The following is a 22038-nucleotide window of genomic DNA, read 5'->3' as shown; positions in this document are numbered from 1 at the left end:
GCTGGTTTCCCTGCGGCCGAAAAGTTTGCATGTGAAATGTACAAACCACAAAAGGTTTGTACATTTCCCATGTGATCACACGTTCAAAACCCCTATATGCCAACACCCCCACGCACACCAACAACACCCCCCCACCCACACCCTCAACACACCCCCCAACATAAACAAACCTTGCTTACCTTTTCTTCAGGCTGTGTCCCTGCGACGCCTGTTCCCTTTCACTTCCGTGATCGGGAACTGGCGCTGCAGTGTCCTTTTCTTTTTTTTTCATGAGCTGCAGGGGTTTCCCCCACTCACTATACTCCAAAGTATAGTGAGCGGGGTGTTGCGGGGGACACCCCTGCAGACTTTTAAAAAAAAACGTATCTACAATGCTACCACCAAAGGTTGGAACTTTTGGTGTTCGAACCTTTGGTGGTAGCATTTTTCAGACTTTTTGTACGGTCGGACCTTTTTTTTGGTCCGATCGTACGATTCCATTTATGAGGACACTTCAAATATATCTACGTGTATTCTGTGAGATAGTAGCCAGTACTTCTGAGTACTTGTCACAGGCCCCAAGGGACACCAAGGAAATCTCTGCAGGAGCACCAAAGGTGATTCCAGGAGAGGAGGGGAGGACAGTGGCCTCCACCTCAGGCATAGGGTAAGGGTAGGTCAGGCTGACCTGACATATTTGTATGTATATATTACTGAACCTTATTCTATATAAAGAAGCTGTGTTATCACATAACAGTGTGTGGAGATTCCTTTGTGGGGCTTGCGGACACACTGTACTTAAGAACATGCGTGCCTTACCTTTACACTTGGGGCCACCCTTTCTGTGGTCCAAGGTCCCACAGTCCCAACAGGTGTCAGGAATGCAGGGAACTGAATTGTATCCACTGGGAGCCTGTTTTGCAGCAGGAGCACCACTACTCTTACTCCCACACCCATGAGAATTAACCCCACTAGATTGTTGGACCTTAGAGGGAGAATGTTTAGATTTATACGGATGTGTCTGCTTCTTGGACTCCTCAGCCTTCAGAGGGGTACCTTTTTGTTTGTCCTTGTCTTTCCCACTGGGATCCTTAGAGGATACCCTGTGGGAGACCCACTTGTCAGCCAGCCTGGCCAACATAAAGGAGTCCAAGATATTCTTGTCAGCAATGTACTGACGCAGCTCTGGTGAACAAGCTTCAGAAAAATGTTCAAAAAACAGGTGAGGAGAGACAATTCAACAAAATACTTTACTTTGTAACCATCAACCCATCCCATAATATTCATATGTGCAGCACTCACCCACTCAACCCAAGACGTATGCTCTCTCTTATAATCCCTGAACCGATTAAGGTACTGGGCAGGTGTCTTCGCAAACCTGGCAACCAAAGCAGCTTTCATACACTGATAATGGCTTCTTTCTTCCACACCAAGTTTCAGAATACAGTCATAACCAGTTGGTGCATTTATTACTGAATTTAAGTATTGTGTGTTTCCACATAGAGTGTATATATTTGCCATTCTTTGAATAGAACAGTACAAAGTGTTATTATGTTTATGTATATATATTACTGAAACTTATTTTATATAAAGAAGCTGTGTTATCACATAACAGTGTGTGGCGATTCCTTTGTGGGGCTTGCGGACACACTGTACTTAAGAACCTGCATGCATCATCTCCTGCGTGCTTAAGCCTTGGTTGCTCGTCCAAGCTACCATATAGAGAACCTTGGCTGGGTCACTCTGTGCCTTTGCCCTAACCATATAGAGGACAGAAGTACAGATACCCCCCTCCAGTCTTTACACTGGTGGCAGAAGTGGGATCACTGGTGTTTAACCTAGCTACTACAAAATATCCACACAATGTAAATGCTACTGAGACTCACCAAGTCGCCCCAAGTCTGAGTGGAATAATATTGTCGAACTTTATTTTTGTCCTGAACAGTGTCTTCTTTCTCAGCTGCCACACATCAGCCAGTGCCCTCACCCTCTCTGCCCCCCCGATGAGTGCTTCTCCTCTCTTTATTCAGCCAAAGAGGAGGAAGGTATATGCTGGCAGAAAGTGGACATCACATGCTCCTCCATACGACCACCACACAACATGGTTATTCAATCACTACATATAAAACTAGGTTTTCAGCTATGTCCGTCTTCTTGAATAACCTTTTTACTGTATCTTTTCAATTAGTTCATTTGCATGCTTTTCAGTATGAATTATCCAAGTGTGGCAGGGCTGGCTTATTTTAAGGAATTTCAGAATATTGGTACTTTGCCGGCAATGAGAGGTATAGGACCTAGAAGGAAGTAAAATGAAAAGGAATTGCTCTGAATGGGTTTGCAGCTTCAAGAAATGTTCAATAACGATAGATAAGAAGATGTGTTAGGATTATTCTGGGCTGTATCCCTGAATCAGTGTAGTCCTGACACTCCTTGGGTGCAGGTTGTAAAGCAAATGGGGCAGCATCTACTAGGTGTTTGGTTTAAAAGTCTGTGGTAAAATGGCCTAAGCCCGCAGCTCTCTTAGACAATCTGTGCATTGATCTGATCTACGTAGGAGCTATTCCTATAAGCCTAATATTCGTTGGTAGGTGCTTTTTATCTGATCCATTATGTAATCTTTAGAGAATCATGATACCTCTGTATTCTGAACAAAACGTTTACAGTTTTGGTCACAACAACCCTATCTAACCAAGATCACAAAGATGCACTGTATTGAATTATTACATCTCCAGTCCTGACTGCTAAACAGATTGCTTTGCTTTCTTCCCCATTGGCTGTACACAAAGGCCAGAACAAACGCCTCCCCAAAGATCACATGGCCGACCTGCATTCAACCCCTTTAATTCCATGAGTTGATTCTTTTTTCTTTCTGCTGCCTATAAAACAAGGCCTCTACTTTACAAAAGGATCAAAAAGCTGTACTGTGGTTAATTTCCAACCTCCCAGTGCAGATTTATTTACTTCTTCCGTGGGCAAACCAAACAATCTTGCACTATACTCCTTGCCACACATCACAAAGGTACATTGTAATGAGGGTCTTTCGCCCAGTATCAATTTCTTTCCTTTCTCCCCACACAACACAAAATCTAAGTGTCTATGGTGTTTGCCCAGCATCACCAGGCTGCACTTGCAATGAATCTCTCCATTACCGCATGCTAATTCCTTCTCTTGACTTGCCATAATTACAAGAGGCCTGAATATATGATTTTTCCATGATTACACGGCATTACTTACTACAGTAAAAAAAACAAAAAAAGAAAAAAGGTCTCTGACATCTTTATTTTAACACACATCATTCTGTACTTTAAATGCTCTACAAAATGGCACTTTAGTTCAAAACATCAATCTGATATGACAAGGTCAGAGACCTGACAATTTCTAGCAGTGGTGGGGGCGGGATTTGGACCCCTTAACTTGGGGCAGCAGCCCGACCAGGGTGTTTGCCAGAGCCAATCCAGACCAAGAGGAGGGGTGAGAAAGTTAGGAGGGCCTCATTCTCTGTCCCATTTACATGTGTCTGGTTAAAAATGCAAAGTACCACTTGCAATCACACTATCCCTGTCATACAAAATTCTGGCCAGTGTTTTTTTTTACCTTTCAGGACTACCCCATCCAGAGATCCTTGTGGCAGTAGATGGAACAGGCAACCCACAAGTGATAGATGAGCCAGGGAATACCAAGAGAGCAGAACATTATTTGTGGCAAGCCAGCAATCGGCATACTCAACTACCATGACACAAAAAATCTGAAATTGACGGATGTTAGCGGGCTGCCATTGTAAAGCACCAGTGGGACCGGGTTTCAAAACGGGGCAAGATTTAAGGGACGGTTTGTTTCCCAGCTCTGAAACTTGGCCTATTGGGGAGAGCAGTGCAGAGATTGGCCCAGAGAACCAGCTGACGCAGAGTGTCAATGACAGGAGGAGGATAAAAGGGGAGTGAAGAATGGGTCGGTGTAGGTTGCTATGTGGGGGAGCAGAAAAGTAAGTGAGACTATGTAAGGAAGGTCATTGAGAGGGTGAAAAGAGAGTGTCTGTGGGAGGATGAGGAGTTGAGTGTAGTTTAGTGTGAAGAGTAGGGGTGAGGGAAGTGGACAGAAGAGAGTGGTAGAAGTGGAAATTGGTAGTAGTACAGGGTAGTAAGAGGAGAGAGTTGTAGAGAGGAGAAGGGGCAGAGTGCAATGGAAAGATAAGTGGGGGTAGGAAAAAGGAGAGATGAGAGAACAACATTGGAGGGAAAGAGGGAGAGAAATAGAGAGCAGGTGTAAGAAATGGACGGAAGAGTAGCAGGAAGAAAATAACATCAAATTGAGGAGTAAAAGAGCGTCAGAGGTAAAGTTGAGTTAAGCTTGGCAGATAGGAAGGCACAAGTACTGTGATCATTACTCTTGTGGGAACTCTGGTTACGATCCATCTAGAAGACCCCAGAGAGAGTAAAAGATAAAGTGGTTGCCTTTACGCCCTCACCACTAGTGCGACAGATTCTAGACAGTTAGGGGTTACCAATTTCTAATGGCAACCTTGGGGATTAGGGGGTCTGTGCAAGAGTGGATGGAGATGCTGGGAAGATGAGATGGGGGGTGGCCCTACGTTGGACTGTATTTAGGTTTACAGTAAAAACCCTTCAACCGGCTTAGACAGTGTGTGTGTTCTTGAGGCCATCTGTGGCACTGGGTACCGTTCTCCTGTCTATTTCAACTATTTCTACAATACTTTATATTTTTGGGAGATTTTATAAATCGAAAATGCATTACATTATATTTAAATTAACCAGCACCATGTCCCATATTAACCTTGTGTTATGCAGTTTTGTAACTACAACAAATTCCTAAGAATTTTTTTATGCGTAAAAGTAGTTGATGTATGGTAAAGCTACATTAAATAAACCTGTAAAGAGAAGATGTGCCAGCCCGTTTTGATTCCAGTCTTGTTTGCGCTCTAAAATTTACAAATCAAACAAGTAGTAGAAGGACCACTATTGTAAACCGCAGGTGACTTGGGAGGGACATAAATCATTCCTTGAAGGTTCCCATCTGGCCTCTGGGCTGAACATAGCTAACTGCTGAATTGCACTTGCACAAATAATCCAAGCAGAAATGTTCTTCTAGAAATCCCTAGAGTGCCGGCTATACAGCATATCATAGGCAAACACTAATGTATTATAGCACTTTCACAATGGGGGGTGCTACTTGGCACGATACCGCAGACATTTGGCAAGAACTGTTGACATCTCACTTGTGACCTTGTGACGCAGACTTGCAGGCACATCATGTTGTATTTTGGATAAGCGGCATTCGTAGAAATCCTACTGTCATCTTGCATATAGGGTGCTAATGCTATACTTGTAGAGAATAAGCAGAAGATAATTTCTGACGTGTCATCTGCCACAGGAGGGGTTTTGGGCATGTCCGGGGTGCTGCGTGCAGAGGGAGGAAGAAGGAGGTGACATGGAGGGTCTGAGGCCTAACTGTATGGGATAGCCTTAATGTAGCATACCATTGCAAAACATAGCATAGCATTGCATAAAATAGCACAGCATTATAATCCTGCCACATCAGTAACATCATAGAACTCGCATGCACAAGTAACAACAACATTGTCGGTTTAATACTACTATTAAAAGATGCTGCCTGTGAAAATACTGCTTTAGTTAAGAAGAAATTAGTATTTAAAAGGTGCCCTATGCATCCCAGAGCAGATCATTTTAATGGGCAGAGCTCCTTGTTATTGTATTCTTTAACCTCACTGTAATTTGACACAAAGTGGATACACAATGTATCAAGCAGCATAAAAACAAAGGGTGCTCGTTAAAGAAAATACAGAACACTAGCTTCTGCAAATAGAAACTGTGCCTTTACACTTTATGCATCACAGAGTAGCAGATTAACACCAGGGCCCGTGTGCACTGCTGCAAGATCTCTGGCTGAGAGCGAAACCTCTCCCTAACGAACTAAAAAATACAATGCTGATAAAAGAGAATCAAGAAGAGAAATGTAAAACAAAATGAAAGGATACAAAGATTAAGTCATCAGGTTCCTTTGAGTTTACATGAAGTACTGAAACATGCAAAAGTTGAAACATTATGTTTTTGTCCATTGGTGGGGACTGGTAAACTTTGTGTTTCTAAGAAGGCCCAATTATTTGCCAGGAATGGCACAATCTGTAAATCATGGATTGGAACTCTGGTTTCCTTGTTCCAAACGTCAACTACAAGGCAACCAGGGCACATATTGTCCCTATAGAACAACCAAACTCCACACTGGCATTCTTTTGGTAGAACTTTTTCTACATTTGGTTTCCATGTTTATATTACACCTAGAGTCAACCATTTTGTATTGTTATAGTTAAGTGTTCAGTTATTCTTTATAAAAACATAAGAAAAGATGAAATACAGTTTTGAGATAAACCGGTGCACTACAGTAGGATACCTTCTGAGATGCCTCCTGGGAAACTACATCATACTTCTCCTTGAACTGAACATTCTTTTCCTCCTGTGTAGCAGAGTCTTCACCAGTACACTCAGAGTCACTTCTACGGTAGAGAGGATAATGCTAAAAGAAACACAAACAATGGATCAGTATTTATGCAATAACGTCTACCTTAGTGGCAAAAGCACATTTTGTTTAACACACATTTCAATTGTTCACCTGCAGAAGTATTGGCGCAGATGCAGGCACCCTTTCAACATTATTGCACTCTGTGTTTGCATCCCTTGGGTTGATCTGCAAAATAAAAAGTCTTTGAGAACCCACGGTACAGCATAAAACAGCAAAAAATGGCAACAGAAAAGACTAATGTAGACAACCCTTTTTTTCTATGCAGACCTAGTGCAGAATTGACTATAGAGACTGGTTTGAGGTGGTCTGGGGGTGGGGATGGGGTTTTGACCTCAACACAATACTAGAGAGTGATTAGCCAGGCTTTGACCACTGTGGCAAGTCAGAAGGATGACGCAGACACTCGGAAGACATGGTTCACACGTTTTTATTAAAGTAAAAATGTAAGACCTATCCCTATGGGTGGTCCCTCCTGTGAGAAACCTGAAGGTGTCTCACCCGCTATTCCCTGGGGATTTGTCATCCAGGTGGCCAGGACACGGCCATTGCTATTGGATCCAGTTCCTGGGCGTGGACCAGTGCGGGAGGATCACCTGGATGGGGTGGGCGGGGGGAGTCTTCAGGGAGTGGAAGTGGGACACCGAAGGGTGTGAAGCAGTATCCCCATCCTGTCCATTGGGATATTTAGAAACTCTAACCCCCCTTTCCAACACCAACACTTTCTCACACAGTGAGCGACAACAGACTAATACCAGAGCCGTTTACCTGCCATGTCCCAACACAAGGGTCAGGCAGAGTCAGGCAATTGCCGAGAACTACACACACCTGACTGCCCTTTCCCTTCCCCGCTGGGATAAAAGGTGGAGCACAAGAGCACACTCGAAGCAAGGCCAAATGCACGAGGAAGCAGCTATTCCAAGATGGCAGTTCAAACGGAGGAGAAAGGCGGCGAGACCTGAAAGGACGTCAAGGAGGGAGTTGCCCTTTTCAACCCAGACCTGCAAAGACTCTGACAAAAGAAACATTAGACCAGGAATTGCAGCTGGCGAATGGTGCTGATAGCCAGGGCGGGGAGACGTGGTTGCCACCATGGTACCATCCTTGATTCCAGTGGCAAGAGAAACACCAACGAGTTCAGTAGAGCCGGTGAGTCGGAAGAACCTGATACTGGGCCGGACTGTATTAAACTTAAGGTTGCAGTGGCAACATTAAGAAGATTAAGAGACAGATGTTTTTTGTGAATGAATGTGGTACCAGAGATAATGTGGTCCGGCATCATGTGGGCACTCATTCGAAGATCTCTGGCCGACACCCCTCTGCTGAACAAGTAAAGTAATGAAGTGAAACTACAAGTACCAAGAGACCATATAGGAGGCCGGCGTGAGGTGTCAAGGTGGTCATACAAGGGTCAAGCCAAACCCCTTGTACAATCAAAAGTCCTTGACAAGTTATAGAAATTGTAAACTGTGGGAAGTGTGATCTCGACTGGGGGAATTGTGAAACTGGCGTTTGCACCCGGCTGATGGAAAGGCTGTGCAAAATGTGATATTGTGAAGCAAGCACTTGCCATGGAAGTACAGTGACCCAGCAAAACGTTATTGCCCTTCGGAAGCCTCTGTTTAAACTGGAAAGTATGTAAAAGGCGAACGCTGACAAGAAGGATCGAAGCCCGGATGAAGAATAATCACCTGACATGAAGGTTATAAGAAGAAACAGTTTGTTTGGTTGTTTTGGCAGATCAGGCCCTCTAAAGCCAGGAGTAAACACACGAGTGTGCTGTGCTCAAGTCCCGCCTTATCCCGTGCTAAAAACATGGGGAAGGGAGACCCCAGCCATAACATTGTGACTATCATTTTGTGAACACCTTTTCTTTTCTTGTGAACATTATCCCACACTCTTTTGTAACATAGCAGTAAGGATTGGCAATAGTTATTTTTTAGTATAGGCCCTTTTTATTTGACTAGATACTACTAGGACTGCATTATTATTATGTGATGGTCGTAGTTTGCTCCCATTTTAGATTTAGGTTTAGATTAGGCATTTATCTCACCCATTTTACAGTTTAATAAATACCTTTGAACTGTGATCACTTGCGTCTTCCTTGCTTTGATATCATGCCTTCCTTTCACTGCCTATGTTACTAACTATGGTGTTTCTCAGCCATTCATGACTGTCCAAAGGAATATGTCCGCTGTCCAAAGCAAACCTAACTGACCCTACCACTAAGAAAAATAATATATATCAGGAGAATGACTACCTTCTCCTGAGGCTACTTCTAGAACCAGAATGTAGGATTCTTTATTTATACATTATCCTCAAGATCCTTCTGATCTCTTGGATCAGTACCTGTAACTCTTCAAATGGGCGATTGCGTTTTCCCTCCTCCTTGGAAGTCCCTTTTGGGGATCTTTTATAAGAGATATATTCCTGGTTGCTGGTTTCAGCGTATTGTTGAAAGATACTATTGTGCTGGTAGGTTTTCTCTCCTGGCCAGTTACAGCTCAGCTTGCTTTGGCCTACTTGATGTTGTACATGATTCCACTGAATAGTTCCTCTAAAACTGGCTCATAATATTCTCTCATTTTTGATATTATGTTCTTCTTGTACAAAATATCCAGTTGCTTTCCCCAGGGTATCATCATCCACTGATCATTTCTCTCAGTATTCAGATTTTCAGTAATTCTTTCTCTGGTATCACAACACTTTAAGTTAATTGGTTTCAGGTTTAACTGCGTCTCTTTATCCCTTTCCCATGGTATTGTTATCCACTGTTCATTTCCCTTAGTTGTACCCTTTCTCTTGTATCACAACAGTGTAAGTTCATTTGTTTCAAGGTTAACTTTGTCTCATGACTTCTAATAAAACGCTTTTTGTAATTCCCATTAACTTCGACTGTGAAGGAGAACTTCTTCGGGAGCCTTGTGCCTCGGGGAAGTTCTCTCTGGTGCTGGACCACTGTCGCTTTATTTTCGTCAGCACTTTCCTTCTCGCGGTCTCTCCTCCTAGCGGTGTCCCGGTGTTTCTATGAATGACCAGACAGCCTGTGGCTCTCTACATGTGGTGGTATCAGCAATGGTTTCGCACCACCTTCCTCTGGGCTCCTGCCCTTTCGGTTCTTCGTGCTGGAGATTCACTGTGGCTTTGGCTTCCCACTTTGAAGTATTGAGCGAGTTTCAACGTCCCAGGCTTCCTGGCTTGCATTTACCCCGCCTTCTCCAGGTGTTACCGAGTGCAGAGCCTCCCCTTGCCTGCGTATGCGTTCCTCTCTCTCTGTGACTCAAGTGCACGCTATTCAACATCCTCTTTCCAGTGGATTGGATATCTCGCTTTAAAGGCATCTATTTAATTTAACATCTATTAAGTGTTTCTTCGTCCCAGTCTTGGTGAGTAAAGGTTTCTGGTCTTTTAGAGCATCCCATGTAGGCCAATGCACAGCTTTAGGGAGCTCCTCATGGGAATGGGAGTCCTTGTCCCCTAAGTGGGAGTCTCTCCTGTGAGGTCCCACTTGCCTTGACCCCTAGGCACGGTGTTGCAGAGCAGCTCACCTGCCTAGCCCATCGAGGGGAATGGGCGCTCCCCCCATGGTGAGAAGGGATGAATTCTCTTGATTTGTCGCACCACATTACTACGGACGCCTGGAGGCACAGTTACAAGTAGGGAGTACACATTCTACACCATGGACTCAATGTCACAAATTGATTGCTGACTGGTATTGTTGTCTCTGACCAGAATGATAGCGGAATGTACCATTCTGCCTTGCACCTACTTGGACCACTGCCCGATCTTTTTGTCTCTCAGATTAGATGCAGACCATGTTTGCAGTGGAGGGTGAAGGCAGCTGCTTTGCTAGAGGGAAATCTGGCTGCTTGAAAATGCCTTTAGCCTTAGCGGTTTCAGCCCACCACACAACAGCTGCTGTGTCTTCATCCATGCATCAGCATAGAGATTTCACCTTAGAAAGCTGAGGTGTCCGTAGGTAGGGGAGAGATGTGCGCCACATTAGAAGGAACATCTGTCATAGTTCCATACCAAGAACTTAACACATTATCATTGTCTCCAGGGCGTGCTTCATCGAAAGTTACATTTCGTAAAGATGGGCACATTTTCTCTACATTTTGAGCATTATCTAATTGCACCAATGGAGGTAATGCCTCCACCTTCTCCATTTCTATCTGTCTTTCCCTTTCGTGCTTTGCTATTGACTCCATCCCTATAGCCATAGGGACCTCAAGAAAAAGTACATCAGCACCTAAAGGATAACTATCAGAATATTGCTGTAGTGCATACCCACAGCTGCTTTTAAGCCATCCAACATTTGCATTTCTCAAATCCATGAGAAAGCTAGTCCGTGTCTGGATCTATAGCGCACTGGCTGTTTGATGAAGATGTAGACAGCTATGAAGCCTTATATTAATCCCCAAGTAGGCGATTTTTCGGCACTGGTAGAGGTTTAACGAGTCCTAAGCCCGTCTCTAGTCTTGATGGTCCCTGACGCTCACCAGCCATTGGTTCGCTTCCATAGGCCACTTCAGGGGTCTCTAACCGTTCCATTAGTCTGTGTTTTTACTGCTCGACAGTACCGGCCTGTCCAGTGTTGTCTCTGAGGCATTGCCTCCACTTTCTAGGCTCATTTTGCTCCTGTTGTAAGGGACGGGTCTCTACTCTAATTAACCAATCCTCATTGGGTCCACCACCTCTTTTCCTAGTGATATCAGTGCTACTTTGACAAACCACTCAACAAGCTGTCACCATGCCTCATTCTCATCTGGGTCCACTGCTGCTCCGGTCATGCACATCTTTTTGTGATGCATATCCTGCAGCCATTTTAAGTTCAGACATAACCCTTGCAGGAGATTGATTAGCTACCTATTGTACAGCTGTATTTGGACGCAAATCGCATTAGCCTTAACAAAGGAAGCGTGACGTGTAGATGATCGATGTGGGTAGACCACAGAATCCAAATGTTGCTCGATTAATCATGCACTTGCTGGAAATTCTAACAAATCCAATGCTCCTGCATTTGGCTATGAACGGACCAGGATACAAAGAGGAGATTAAGCTGTTCGCAAATAGAAGTCATCTTCCCCACAACACTATTTTGTTTTTTTACAGAACACGTACTACAGCTGTGGGGTAAACAATGTTGGTCATTTTACACTCACTAAAAACAATAGTTTGCATGTGACTGCCAGGAAGATGCTCATACACATTGTAATTGGCAAAATGTGATGCTTAAAACATTGGAAAACCAAGACCACTGTACATGTGAAAAACCTTACTGCGCAGGGAAGGTATGAATAAGCCTATTGCTTCCTTCTCAATGTGTGTGCTTATGAATCATTTATCGTGTGACCATATGATTAAGAGACCTCTGGGACTTCGAAAGCTTATGGAACTTTCATCTTAACATAAAATTTGGTTAGTCCAATAAAAAGTATAAAAACATGGAATTTGCTAAGATACATTTCCACTTCACTCATCCACAAGGAGTGCCAAAATAAGACCGACTTCAATGAGATATGTCTGAAAGGTAGCCTTTTACGGTTTTCTGAAGTGTCGGAGGGGTCACCCAAAAGGCAGGAAAGAAATATATTCTTCCCGCCCTGTAGCCCATCTAAATTACCCACCCCCCCAGAGTTCACTACCATAAAACGCTGCAGCCACACCCTTTCCCATGTAGGCAATTAGCATATGGTCAACCGAATGCTGTAGTGGCATCTTTGCAAATCTAAAGAGACCACCAGAGACTTGCTTCAACTTCAGCCTCACTATGGTTATATTAGCACTACATACACGTTTTTTATTAAACATTATCCCCAGATAATCAAATAATCAAAATGTTGGAAACTCGTCATCACTTAGGAATAGACTTGGTGAATGCTGAGGTTCATTTGAGAAGTGCATAGCATTTCCCTACAATAACCATGTACCTCCAGTAAGTTATATTTATCATAACCCTTGACCAGGGCTTGGAAGGATTTTGGGTTTTATGGTAGGAGTGCAGAATCATCGGCATAGCTTAGGACCGGCAATCTTCTTCCCCTAGCATTGTGGTACATCTACACATAGGGCTCTTACTAAGGGAGGAGAGAGTTAATATGACAATTAAATGGGCGGGCTGCAAGCATGCACCCCTGCCTAACATCCCAGCCTCAATAATTTGTCTTCATTCTCTCCCATTTCCATAAAAATCAGTGACCAGAGAGTCAGTATGAAAAGATTCTAGCACCCGAAGCAAAGGTCTCTGGACACTAAACGGCAAACTAGAATGCTACTCCTACTCATCTACAAATCATCAACATACAACCCTCCTTTCTCAGACACATTTGGGGAGGCCATAAAATATAACCAACTGATCATACTACGAGAACATCTGGTTTGAGGAAGAAAATCCCAACTCTCCTAAATCACTAATAAATCAACTAGCAAGGATGCACTTAGAGCAATTGGTGAAGGGAGCTACCCACAAGGCAGGACACACCCTAGATGCAATCTTTCGCAAGACAAATCTGGTTATAACGGCACCCCCCAATGCAGATTCTATAGAGCGACCACATCATAATACCCTTTGTGATCCACCCACCAACGGGAATACAAGCTAACCCCCTAAAAGACACCAAATTCAGAAACGAAACTGGAAATCCATACACACTGTTGACGTAAACAACAGACTGGAATCCATGAGACCTGTCATGGTGCATGCCCCCAAAACCCTGAAACCCGCGAGCCCAGCCCAAATTCTGGCTTCCTTTGGGACTTCCCAGGCCTCAGCTAGGCTCACCTGGGCTCAGTCCTGGCGTCGTTGGCGCCAGGCTCATGTTAAATGTTAAATACATGGTCCATTTATTTGGCTCTGAATTGCTGAGCCATTCAGTACAGGGTGTGGCTTGGGACTACTTTACCAGAGAGACAGGATACCATGAAGGGGACTATTTTCCTGGAACTACTTGCAAGGCTATTTAAACCGCACCCTGCAAACTGAACACGCTTCGCGTTAATCTGCACTCCTGCAGCATAACGCTCACCGTGTCAGTTCTTGCTTCCTTTCTGCCACGCCCGTCCAGAGTCTATCCATCGGCACCTGTGAAAATAGAAGAACAAGAGTTATTCATGCACTGAAGGCCTTATCTGCAGAACATCCGGACCTCGCATTTATGCTTATCCAAGGGCCGCCGCATCTGTAGAAGATCAGAACAGAAGGTAGCCTCTCGGGTAGCGACGCACCTGATTCGGCCTCCTCCAGGAACTCCAGCGAGCAGTTCTCCATCATTCTGCATCGTGCCGCATCTCGACACCGTCAGTCGGACCTTCCATCTTCTTCCTGGAAAAGCGCTGCACCTGCCGAACAGAAAAGACAAAGCAGGTTAGTCGCACACAACAAGAAGGCTAAAATAAAGCGAACTATTAGCGCATCTCGCACAGCGCTCTACTCACCGGCAAGAATCCTGCACATCATTGTCAGGAGAGTCATCCATCATCCGAAAACCGCTTTTGTGCCGCACCTGAAAGACAAAAAAGACAAACATTAGATATCTTGCATGCAAGGACTTAAGGCAGCTATTTCAAGGAGTTATTGGAATAGAGACTTACCTGCTTACTCCAGTCCATCCACTTCAGCAACCTTCATCGGGTCAGTGAAGCAACTTGATCCTGTAACCACAGAGTAACCGCGCCCCTGCCAGAGTGTGTGCAGGACGGAGGGCTCACCCATATAATAGACAAGGTGAGCCAGGGAAGGAGAAGGATAACACGGAAGGAGGTGAAAACCAAAACCAGCTCCACACAGTTGGCTAATATCTTGCAGACTGACATCTCATGAGGCAAGACAGAAGCGAAGACGCAAGTAGGCCCTCATTAAGCAGAACACCACCAGTGCAGACATCATCCTTCGCACACGAGCACGCCCCCGTGGAGACCAGGTGAGTGTGACAAGACCATCGATTGCCATCTTGAATTCATCCAACATCAAAGAAAAAACAGAGACAATACAAAAAAAATCACTAAAACACTTGTTATGTTGTTGTGATTTATACCACTCACGCTGCCGTTTTCATGGTCTCCAGGTAATCTGGAGGGCTGGGAAGGCTTAGTTACTGGGATAGAGAGAGAAAGTGCTAGAGAGCTTTGATGGGCTGTTCGTAGTTTCAGTTCGAAAAAAAAGGTCACTGAGTGCTGTGTTTGTTTTTAGTAGAAAATGGTTAGGTGGTATTTGTTGTATGAGTGGGTGGCGGATGATTTGGGTGTAATTGGTTTCGTTTTCTGTGGTGTGTTGTGTTTGGGTGAGTGTTGCCGTGTGTTTTTTTTGGTGGTTGTGGGTTTCTGCTGCGATAGACATATGTGTGCATTTTGTTTGGTGTTTGACAGTGAATATGCAGGATATTGGAAAGTTTATAGTAGGGTTAGTTATTGATGTTAGTAGTCTGTTCCCTTCTGTGAGTTGGTAATGTTGGTCTGGAAGGATTCATATTCTTCTTTGGTTGTTTGTTATATTGTTGGAGCATCCAGGTTTCTGTTTGTTAGGTTTTGGTTCTTTTGGGTGTTTCTCTTCAACTGTGTTTCCGGTTATGGGTCTTAAGCCGATTTATACCTGGTCTAGTATCCGATTGTTTTCGAGATGTTCCAAGATTTGTTCATAAACGTAGATTTCTAGGAGTTTTGGCGGGTAAGGGATGTTTGAAATGGGTCGGTAGTTGGTCTGATCTTCCGTGTTTCTCAATGGGTCTTTAAGGAGTGGCTTGATGTATGCTGATTTGAAGGCTCCTGGCACATTTCCTGTTGCTAGTGAATGGTTGGAGAGGGTCCAGAAGCATTGGGAAGGTGTTTTTTGGGTGAAGATGGTCTTGTACATGCCTGGTGGGTAAGGAACAGCAATGGCTGGTTAGGGGAGATGTTGGTGTTTTCAGGCATGCTCTTGATGACTTGCTGGATGCTTGCGATTTTGGTTTTTGAAGTGGTGTGCAAGGTCATCACAAAGTTTCTTTATGTATGTATGTTCTTGAGGCAGATGTGTTTCTTAACTCGATGATGCTGAACATTTCTTTCTGGAACGCTGCTTTTGCTTGTGATACATTGGTTGTAAGATTGTTTTGGGGCTTTATACAGTTGTATCTGTCTTTGGTATGTGATTTATTTTCTATTGATAGTTTTTCCTCTATTCTTTTTCTATTTTCCAGTTAGTTTTCTTCCTGGCTCTGAGGTGGGCTTTGAACCATCTCACCACTGTTCTTTAGTGAGGGGCTGAATAATTTTTCCGATGCAATGTAGTTTTTTTGTGATCCATTTTTGGACTGCCTCAGTTCTGTCTTCGATGTTGGAGGAGTCTAAGATGGAGATTGATGGTTTAGTGGATTCCAGTCTGGTGTTTAGTTCTGTGATGTTTATAGATTTCCAGTTTCTTTTCTGAATTGGATGAGTTTTTGGGGGGTTAGTTCATATCCATGTTGGCGGGTGGATACGAAGAGTATTATGAGATGGTCACGCCAGAGAATCAGCATCAGAGGTGCAGTTGTGACCAGGTTTCTTTTGCAAAAGATTGCAACTAGGGTTTGCCCTGCTATGTGTGTTGGCCCCTTGACCAATTGCTGTAGATGCATTGTTGCTAGTTGATTTGGTACATTTTTGGTGCGTTGGTGTTTTCTTCTTCAAATCAGATGTTGAAATCTCTTAGTATGATCAGGTGGTCATATTTCTATGGTGGTGTTGATGATGGCGTCCACAAATGTGTCCGTGAAAGTAGGGTTCTATTTAGGCAGTCTGTAGATGAGTAGGATTGAAAGGTTGGTTTGGTGGTCTAAGACTAAGTGCAGAAGGAGTGATTCACAATTCGGGATGTTCAGAGGTGGTGCTGTCATCTTTAGGTGATATCTGTATACAACAGGGAGACCACCTCTTTTTCCTTCTCTGCTGGCTTGTTTCAATTTGAAGTTGTTGGGTAGGGATTTGTGTGGAACTACCTTGAGGTTTTGAGCTAGCCAGGTTTCAGTGAGGAATAGGATGTCTGTTCCTCCATTATGTAGGAGTTTATATATCTCTGTGGTGTGTTTTGACCTTGGTCTAGCATTGACTAGGTTCCAGTGTATCTTTTTCCCTTTGAAGATAGCATTGGTAATTTGAGTTGGTATTGATTTGTTTTTCCTGTCTCAGGAAAATAGCTCAGGGGCAACGTGCTCATCTGGGAAGCAAGACGACGCTGAAAAACAAAAGTTGGATCCCTGGGTCCGCGCTTACAAACCTCTGGCTATTAAGCGAGATATAAATAACCCATTACAATTTAGATTCTGCTTTTGGTTTTGTTGCTTCAATTTCTTCGTTGAGCAGACCCAGAAGGTTATGTTGTGGGTTGATGTTTTCTTCAGGGTCGTCTGCCTGCTTGTCTTGAAGATTCTTCATGTCTCTCCAATTTTTTGTGATAACCGGTTTATTGACTCCATTTTGTTCGGTTGTGCTTCTATGGGTTTCATGTCTGTCCATTGTGTTTTCAGTATTCCTCCTTCTGTGTTTAGGGTGTTTGTGGCTGGTTGGTTGTGCAAGTGGGTAGCATGTTGATAGGTAGAGCGATAAGTAGAGTAATTTCGGTCTTGTTCTAGCAAAGGGGCTGTATTCCAGTGCGCAATTCGGCGTGCTGTTTATTGGTGTTGGTTGGCTCTCAGGTGTGGTGGTTTGAGATGGGTGGCCTTCCGTTTGTTCCATTTTGGCTACTAGTTGTGCATCAGTCTTTTCTGGTACGACACATGTTTGGAGTATGGGCTTGTTAACTAGAGGGTAGATTTCTTGTTTGATTCTGGGTCTGTTTTTCCAGTTAGGTTGGTTGATCGGGTCTTTTCCAGGTCTGTTATCTGGTTGTCAGTGTTTTTTCTCTTTTTCCTCCTTGATGTCCAGTCGCAAAGATGTTATGGATGGTGGCTATTTTTCCTTGGTCAATGTTTCTTGTTTATTGGCATTTCAGGGGGCAACATCAAGCTTGAGCTCCATTTGTTCTTGCTATTCCAGTATTGAGAGGCAGGGGCGTAGTGTGTAGGATATTAAAGGGTGGAATATTGCAGGGCGCAGACTATCCCAGGGACTAGACTATTCCAGGAGTCAGACTTATTCCAAAGGCAGCCTTATCCCAGGGGCAAGACATAGCCCAAGGGCAGAAATATCCCACTGGTAGGCTATCTCAGGGGCATCAGTATTCCAGGGGCAAAACTATCCCTGGGGCAAACTTGTCCACATATCCCGGGGTGGTGTTTGCAGGTGTGGTTTCCGACTCGTAGTGCTAAAAACTTGTGATAGCAAGGTCTTGCAATGGCAGATTGTCTGAGTGGTAAATCTTCAATGTGTTTGGGCCCCACTGGTGCAAGACCCCGTAATGCTGGCGCCTTGCAGTGGTGAGTGGCTCAGTGTGGCGTTACCTTCCAGATGGTTGGGACCCAATTTGTTAGGGCTTTTAGTCGTAGCAGGTTCACAGTGGTGAAAGCCTCTCTGGTGGTTGCCTCTCAGTGGCAAAGTATTCTGGCTTGTGAACCTCAGCTTCACAGTGGTAGAGTTTGAAGCGAGAAGTTCAAAGTTGACAGAATTAATAGTGGGAGATTCAGAGTGTTCGAGGTCAAAGTGGCCTGGTGGCAAAGTTTAGAGGTGGCGAACTCAAGATGGCTTGATCTAAAAAGTGGCAAAATCCTGCAGAGGGCACGCTCCGAGTGGTAGGTCCCCACTGTGGTACAATTAGAAATGCATCAAACCTAACAAAGGCAGAATTCAGAGAGACAGAGCCCACAGTGGAAAAATTCAAAGTGAGAAAGAAGCGGATCACAGTGGTAGAACTTAAACAAGGCAAAGCTTGAAAAAACCTCTTTAGGCAAAATTCCTAGTGGAAAATCTCACAGTGGCAAAATTCAAAGCTAGCAAGGTCCCACGGTGGTAGTAGTCGATCTTAACAGCTGATAGCCGCAATGTTCAAAGTGACGGAATTTCAAAGTCAAACTTAAGTTTCTCCCCTGCTGATCCGTTTTCTCTCTCTGCACCATTCACCTGGCCACTGTCTGTCCTTCGGGCACAGGTACCTGCTCACCCTGCCACCCTCCTGCACTGCCTCCTGGCCACACCATGCACTAGGGTCTGTATCTGTACCCATACAGTCCCCCACCCACTTCTCTTCTGCACTTGTCAAATATACCCTATCTGTTTAACCTAGCAATTGCCACTTGCTGGCTGCACTATCACCTTTAATTATTTATTTTTATTTATTTATTCTGTTCTCTCCTCTGTTCCGCACTTTCCACTTTCCCTTCCATGCACTTTACCCCCTTCCCCTTCCCATGCACTTGCGCGTTCTCTATGTCATTGGGCCTAGTAAGATTGTTGTTTTTGTTTTCCCCTGTTCCCCTCCCTTTGCCTGGTTGCGCTCTGAAACACTTATGTACGAGCTCGATAGAAATAAAATATCATTTCATTTAGCAGTATTTAAAGATCAAACTCACATCATCTAAGATCAAAGTGACAGAATCTCACAGTGGCAAACTTCAGAGTTGAGAAAGTTCCACAGTGGGTACATTAAAAGTTAAGACCTTGCAGCAGCAAAGTTCAAAGTGACAGTCACACAGTGGCTATAATTCGAAGTTAAAAGCTTGCAGCAGCAAAGTTCAAAGTAATAGAATCTCAAAGTGGCAAACTTCGGAGTTAAAGTCCAAAGTGGTAAAATTCAGTGTTAAGAGTCGCACAGTGGCAAAATTCAAAGTTAAACACTTGCTGCAACTAAGTTGAAAATGACAGAGTCCCACAGTGGCCAGAATAAAAGTTAAGTCCGTCCCACAGTGGGAAGATCCAAAGTTAAAAACTCACAGCAAAGTTCAAAATGACAGTCTCGTGGCAAAAATCAACATTATTGAAGTCCCACCGGGGCATGGCTAACTGCCATGTAAGAAGGTGCTCATCCAGAGAGCTCCGCAGATGTGTCCAAAATACTGCTAAAAAACCTCGGTTTTTGGGCCACCCGAAATAAGGAAAGCTGTCACAGGTGCTGCCTAACACGCTGGGCAGCTGTGCCCTAAGATTGAAGTGACAACGACTCTCCACCGAGGTAGAGCGCCGAGCCGAGAAGAGACCGAGTAATATGAGAAAATGGCACCCACCGCGTGAGCGGCTGCCGCAGTGCAGGGCGCGGGGATCCGGCTCATCAGATTGGAGCGGCGGACACCCAGGGGGTCCAGAGAGCTCTGGTGCAACCCAGCAGGCGACCTGAGGCCAGGCGAGAAGTCCGCACCTTCGATCGAGCTGAAGCGAAGCTCGCACCTGAAGGCTCCAGATAATGGAAAACTGGTGCCTCGGACCCTCGCATGAGGACTGACCCGTGTAGTCTGGCGGATAGAGGAGGCACCGCGGTGCAGACGCGGCTTGCACCACCAGCAGCGACACGTCGTTCACCGGAGGGGATGACACAGCAGCACCACGTGTGAGACTGCCACTGGCGATAGCGGGAGGAGCACCGGGACCTGCCGTGGAGCACCCTGCAGGACGAGACTGGCGAGGTGGGCCACTGTGGGAGCCCGGCGCCAGCGCAGGAAAGAGCCTGAAAAATCAAGTGGAGGTCACAAGGTAAGGAGCCAGCGGGAGGGGGAGCCCTGCCGGGTTGACTGCACCCACCGTGACTGTGAAGCGGGCTGACCCCCTCCCCTCCGTGGGCCCCGCTTCCAACAGACACACTGAGGCCGGGGTCTCGGACCGTGCAGGGCCCGAAGCCGCGCTCAACAAGTGTACACTGCATGCGGCGCGCTGCCGCTGTGGAGCATGCGGAGGGCGGCAGACATAAACAACTGTCTGCACACTTCAACATCAATAAGCGGCCGCCCCCACTAGATGCGATTGAGGCCGCACTGCACCCCAAAGCTGCAGATAGCCCCCAGGAGCTCCACAGCAAACAATGCCCACTGTAACGAAGGCTACTAGCTGAAAGAGTCCGGTGGGGTCCCAACACACTCTGCACCGAGGATCACAGGCGCCGGGCTCCTTCAGGGCAGGCCCAAGAACCCCTTCTCCATACACAAGAGGGAACGTGAGTGACACGCACAGCCCCCTAAAGACATAAGATCACCAAAAGGATATCCTAAAAGTGCACGCAACAGCAGGACCAGCTCTAGGCATTGTACCATCGCCACCAACGCAATAGCCAGTTTAGAGAACCGGCAAGCCCACCCGCCTGCAGTGTAATGACCGCAAAAGGGGGGAAAGGCAAACAGAAGCAGGCCACCATGGAGACCTACACGGCCGGTGGTCCAACTAGATCAGACACTAGCACCACTGTCACCGCGACCGCACAGACAGAGCCTCTCGAACTAGCTAACTCACAGATCCTTGAGGCCATCAAATCGCTCCAGAAGACTATGGAAAGTAAAATACACGCTGTGGCAATCGACCTAAACCTACTGCGTTAAGATGGCCGCTCTATAACGGGCAGAACTGAAGCGCTTGAAACCAGGTTCGGAAGAACACAGACCAAAACCCAACTCCTCAAGGAGGTGGATGAATTGACACAGAGGGTAAAAAACCTGGAAGATAGAGCAGATGAGGCCGAAGGGCGGGCGTGCCGAAATAACCTTAGAATTTTAGGCCTGCCTGAAGGCATCGAAGGAAACGACCCCACAAACTATATTGAGGATCTCCTGCTGCAAGAAATTGGTGCCGGGAAACTTTCACAAGGGTTCACCATCGAGAGAGCCCATCGATCTCTCACCAAACGGCCACCCGCAGGGACCCCGCCCAGGCCAATAATAGCAAAAGTCCTCAACTACAGAGATAGGGAGACGATCCCAGCCTTCTCAAGATCTGGCGGCTGCATACAGAGCGACTCAGCGAAGATAGCCATATATCCAGACTATACCTTCCAAGTCCAAATGAGAAGAGCCCAATTCATTTACGCTAAAGCAAGACTAAAAAACGCGGGAGTGCGCCACATGCTCCTATATCCAGCAAGACAAAGTGCTGCCCAACAACAAAGCGCACCTGTTTGACACTCCGGCCGAAGCCAGAGAATGGATGGACAGAGAGCAATTCCCTGACCTTGAGGTGAGAGAGCGCAAACCACAGCAATCTGAAAACTAAGGGCCTCATCACGAGTTGGGCTGTATTCCTGGCTGTAATACCGCCGACTGTACTAGCCCTAGCACCAACCGGCCCGGTGGTATTAACACCGAATCATAGGTTGGGCCTTAACGGTAAATCCCTATTCCTGATTGGGTCCATGGGATTCAATGGGGAATTTTCGGTGCTAATACTGCGGGCTAATACAGCTGGCTTTAATACAGCCGAAAACAGGGATTTTCACCTCCAGAAAAAATCTGGAGGTATAACAGCCCATTTAGCGCCCTACTTGTGATAGGGCCAGCCCTTAAAATGCGGCTGTAATACCATTACCGCCGGATTTAAGGGCTACAGCCCAACTGGTGATCAGGCCCTAAGTGACCACCGTTAGCTAGCAACTGGACAAGGCACACATTAAGAAAATGGAACCAACCTCCTGATAAGCACTAA

At 45.4% G+C, this 22038-nt stretch overlaps 1 protein-coding gene across 3 annotated transcripts in view; it reads right to left on the bottom strand.

Moving 5' to 3' along the window:
* MPPE1 (metallophosphoesterase 1) overlaps window positions 1-22038 on the bottom strand; it is a 699480-nt gene that overhangs the window by 84810 nt on the left and 592632 nt on the right. For all 3 annotated transcript variants that reach the window (XM_069620485.1, XM_069620483.1, XM_069620484.1), the window contains 2 exons: window positions 6625-6699; window positions 6406-6528 (listed from right to left, as the gene is read on the bottom strand). In XM_069620485.1, coding sequence (XP_069476586.1) covers window positions 6406-6528; window positions 6625-6699 — 198 coding nt within the window. The remainder of the gene's footprint in view (window positions 1-6405; window positions 6529-6624; window positions 6700-22038) is intronic.

This window comes from Ambystoma mexicanum, chromosome 5q, assembly GCF_040938575.1.
Source record: "Ambystoma mexicanum isolate Mex_15411 chromosome 5q, UKY_AmexF1_1, whole genome shotgun sequence".
Lineage (NCBI taxonomy): Eukaryota > Metazoa > Chordata > Amphibia > Caudata > Ambystomatidae > Ambystoma > Ambystoma mexicanum.
This window is presented reverse-complemented; position numbering and strand designations above follow the sequence as displayed.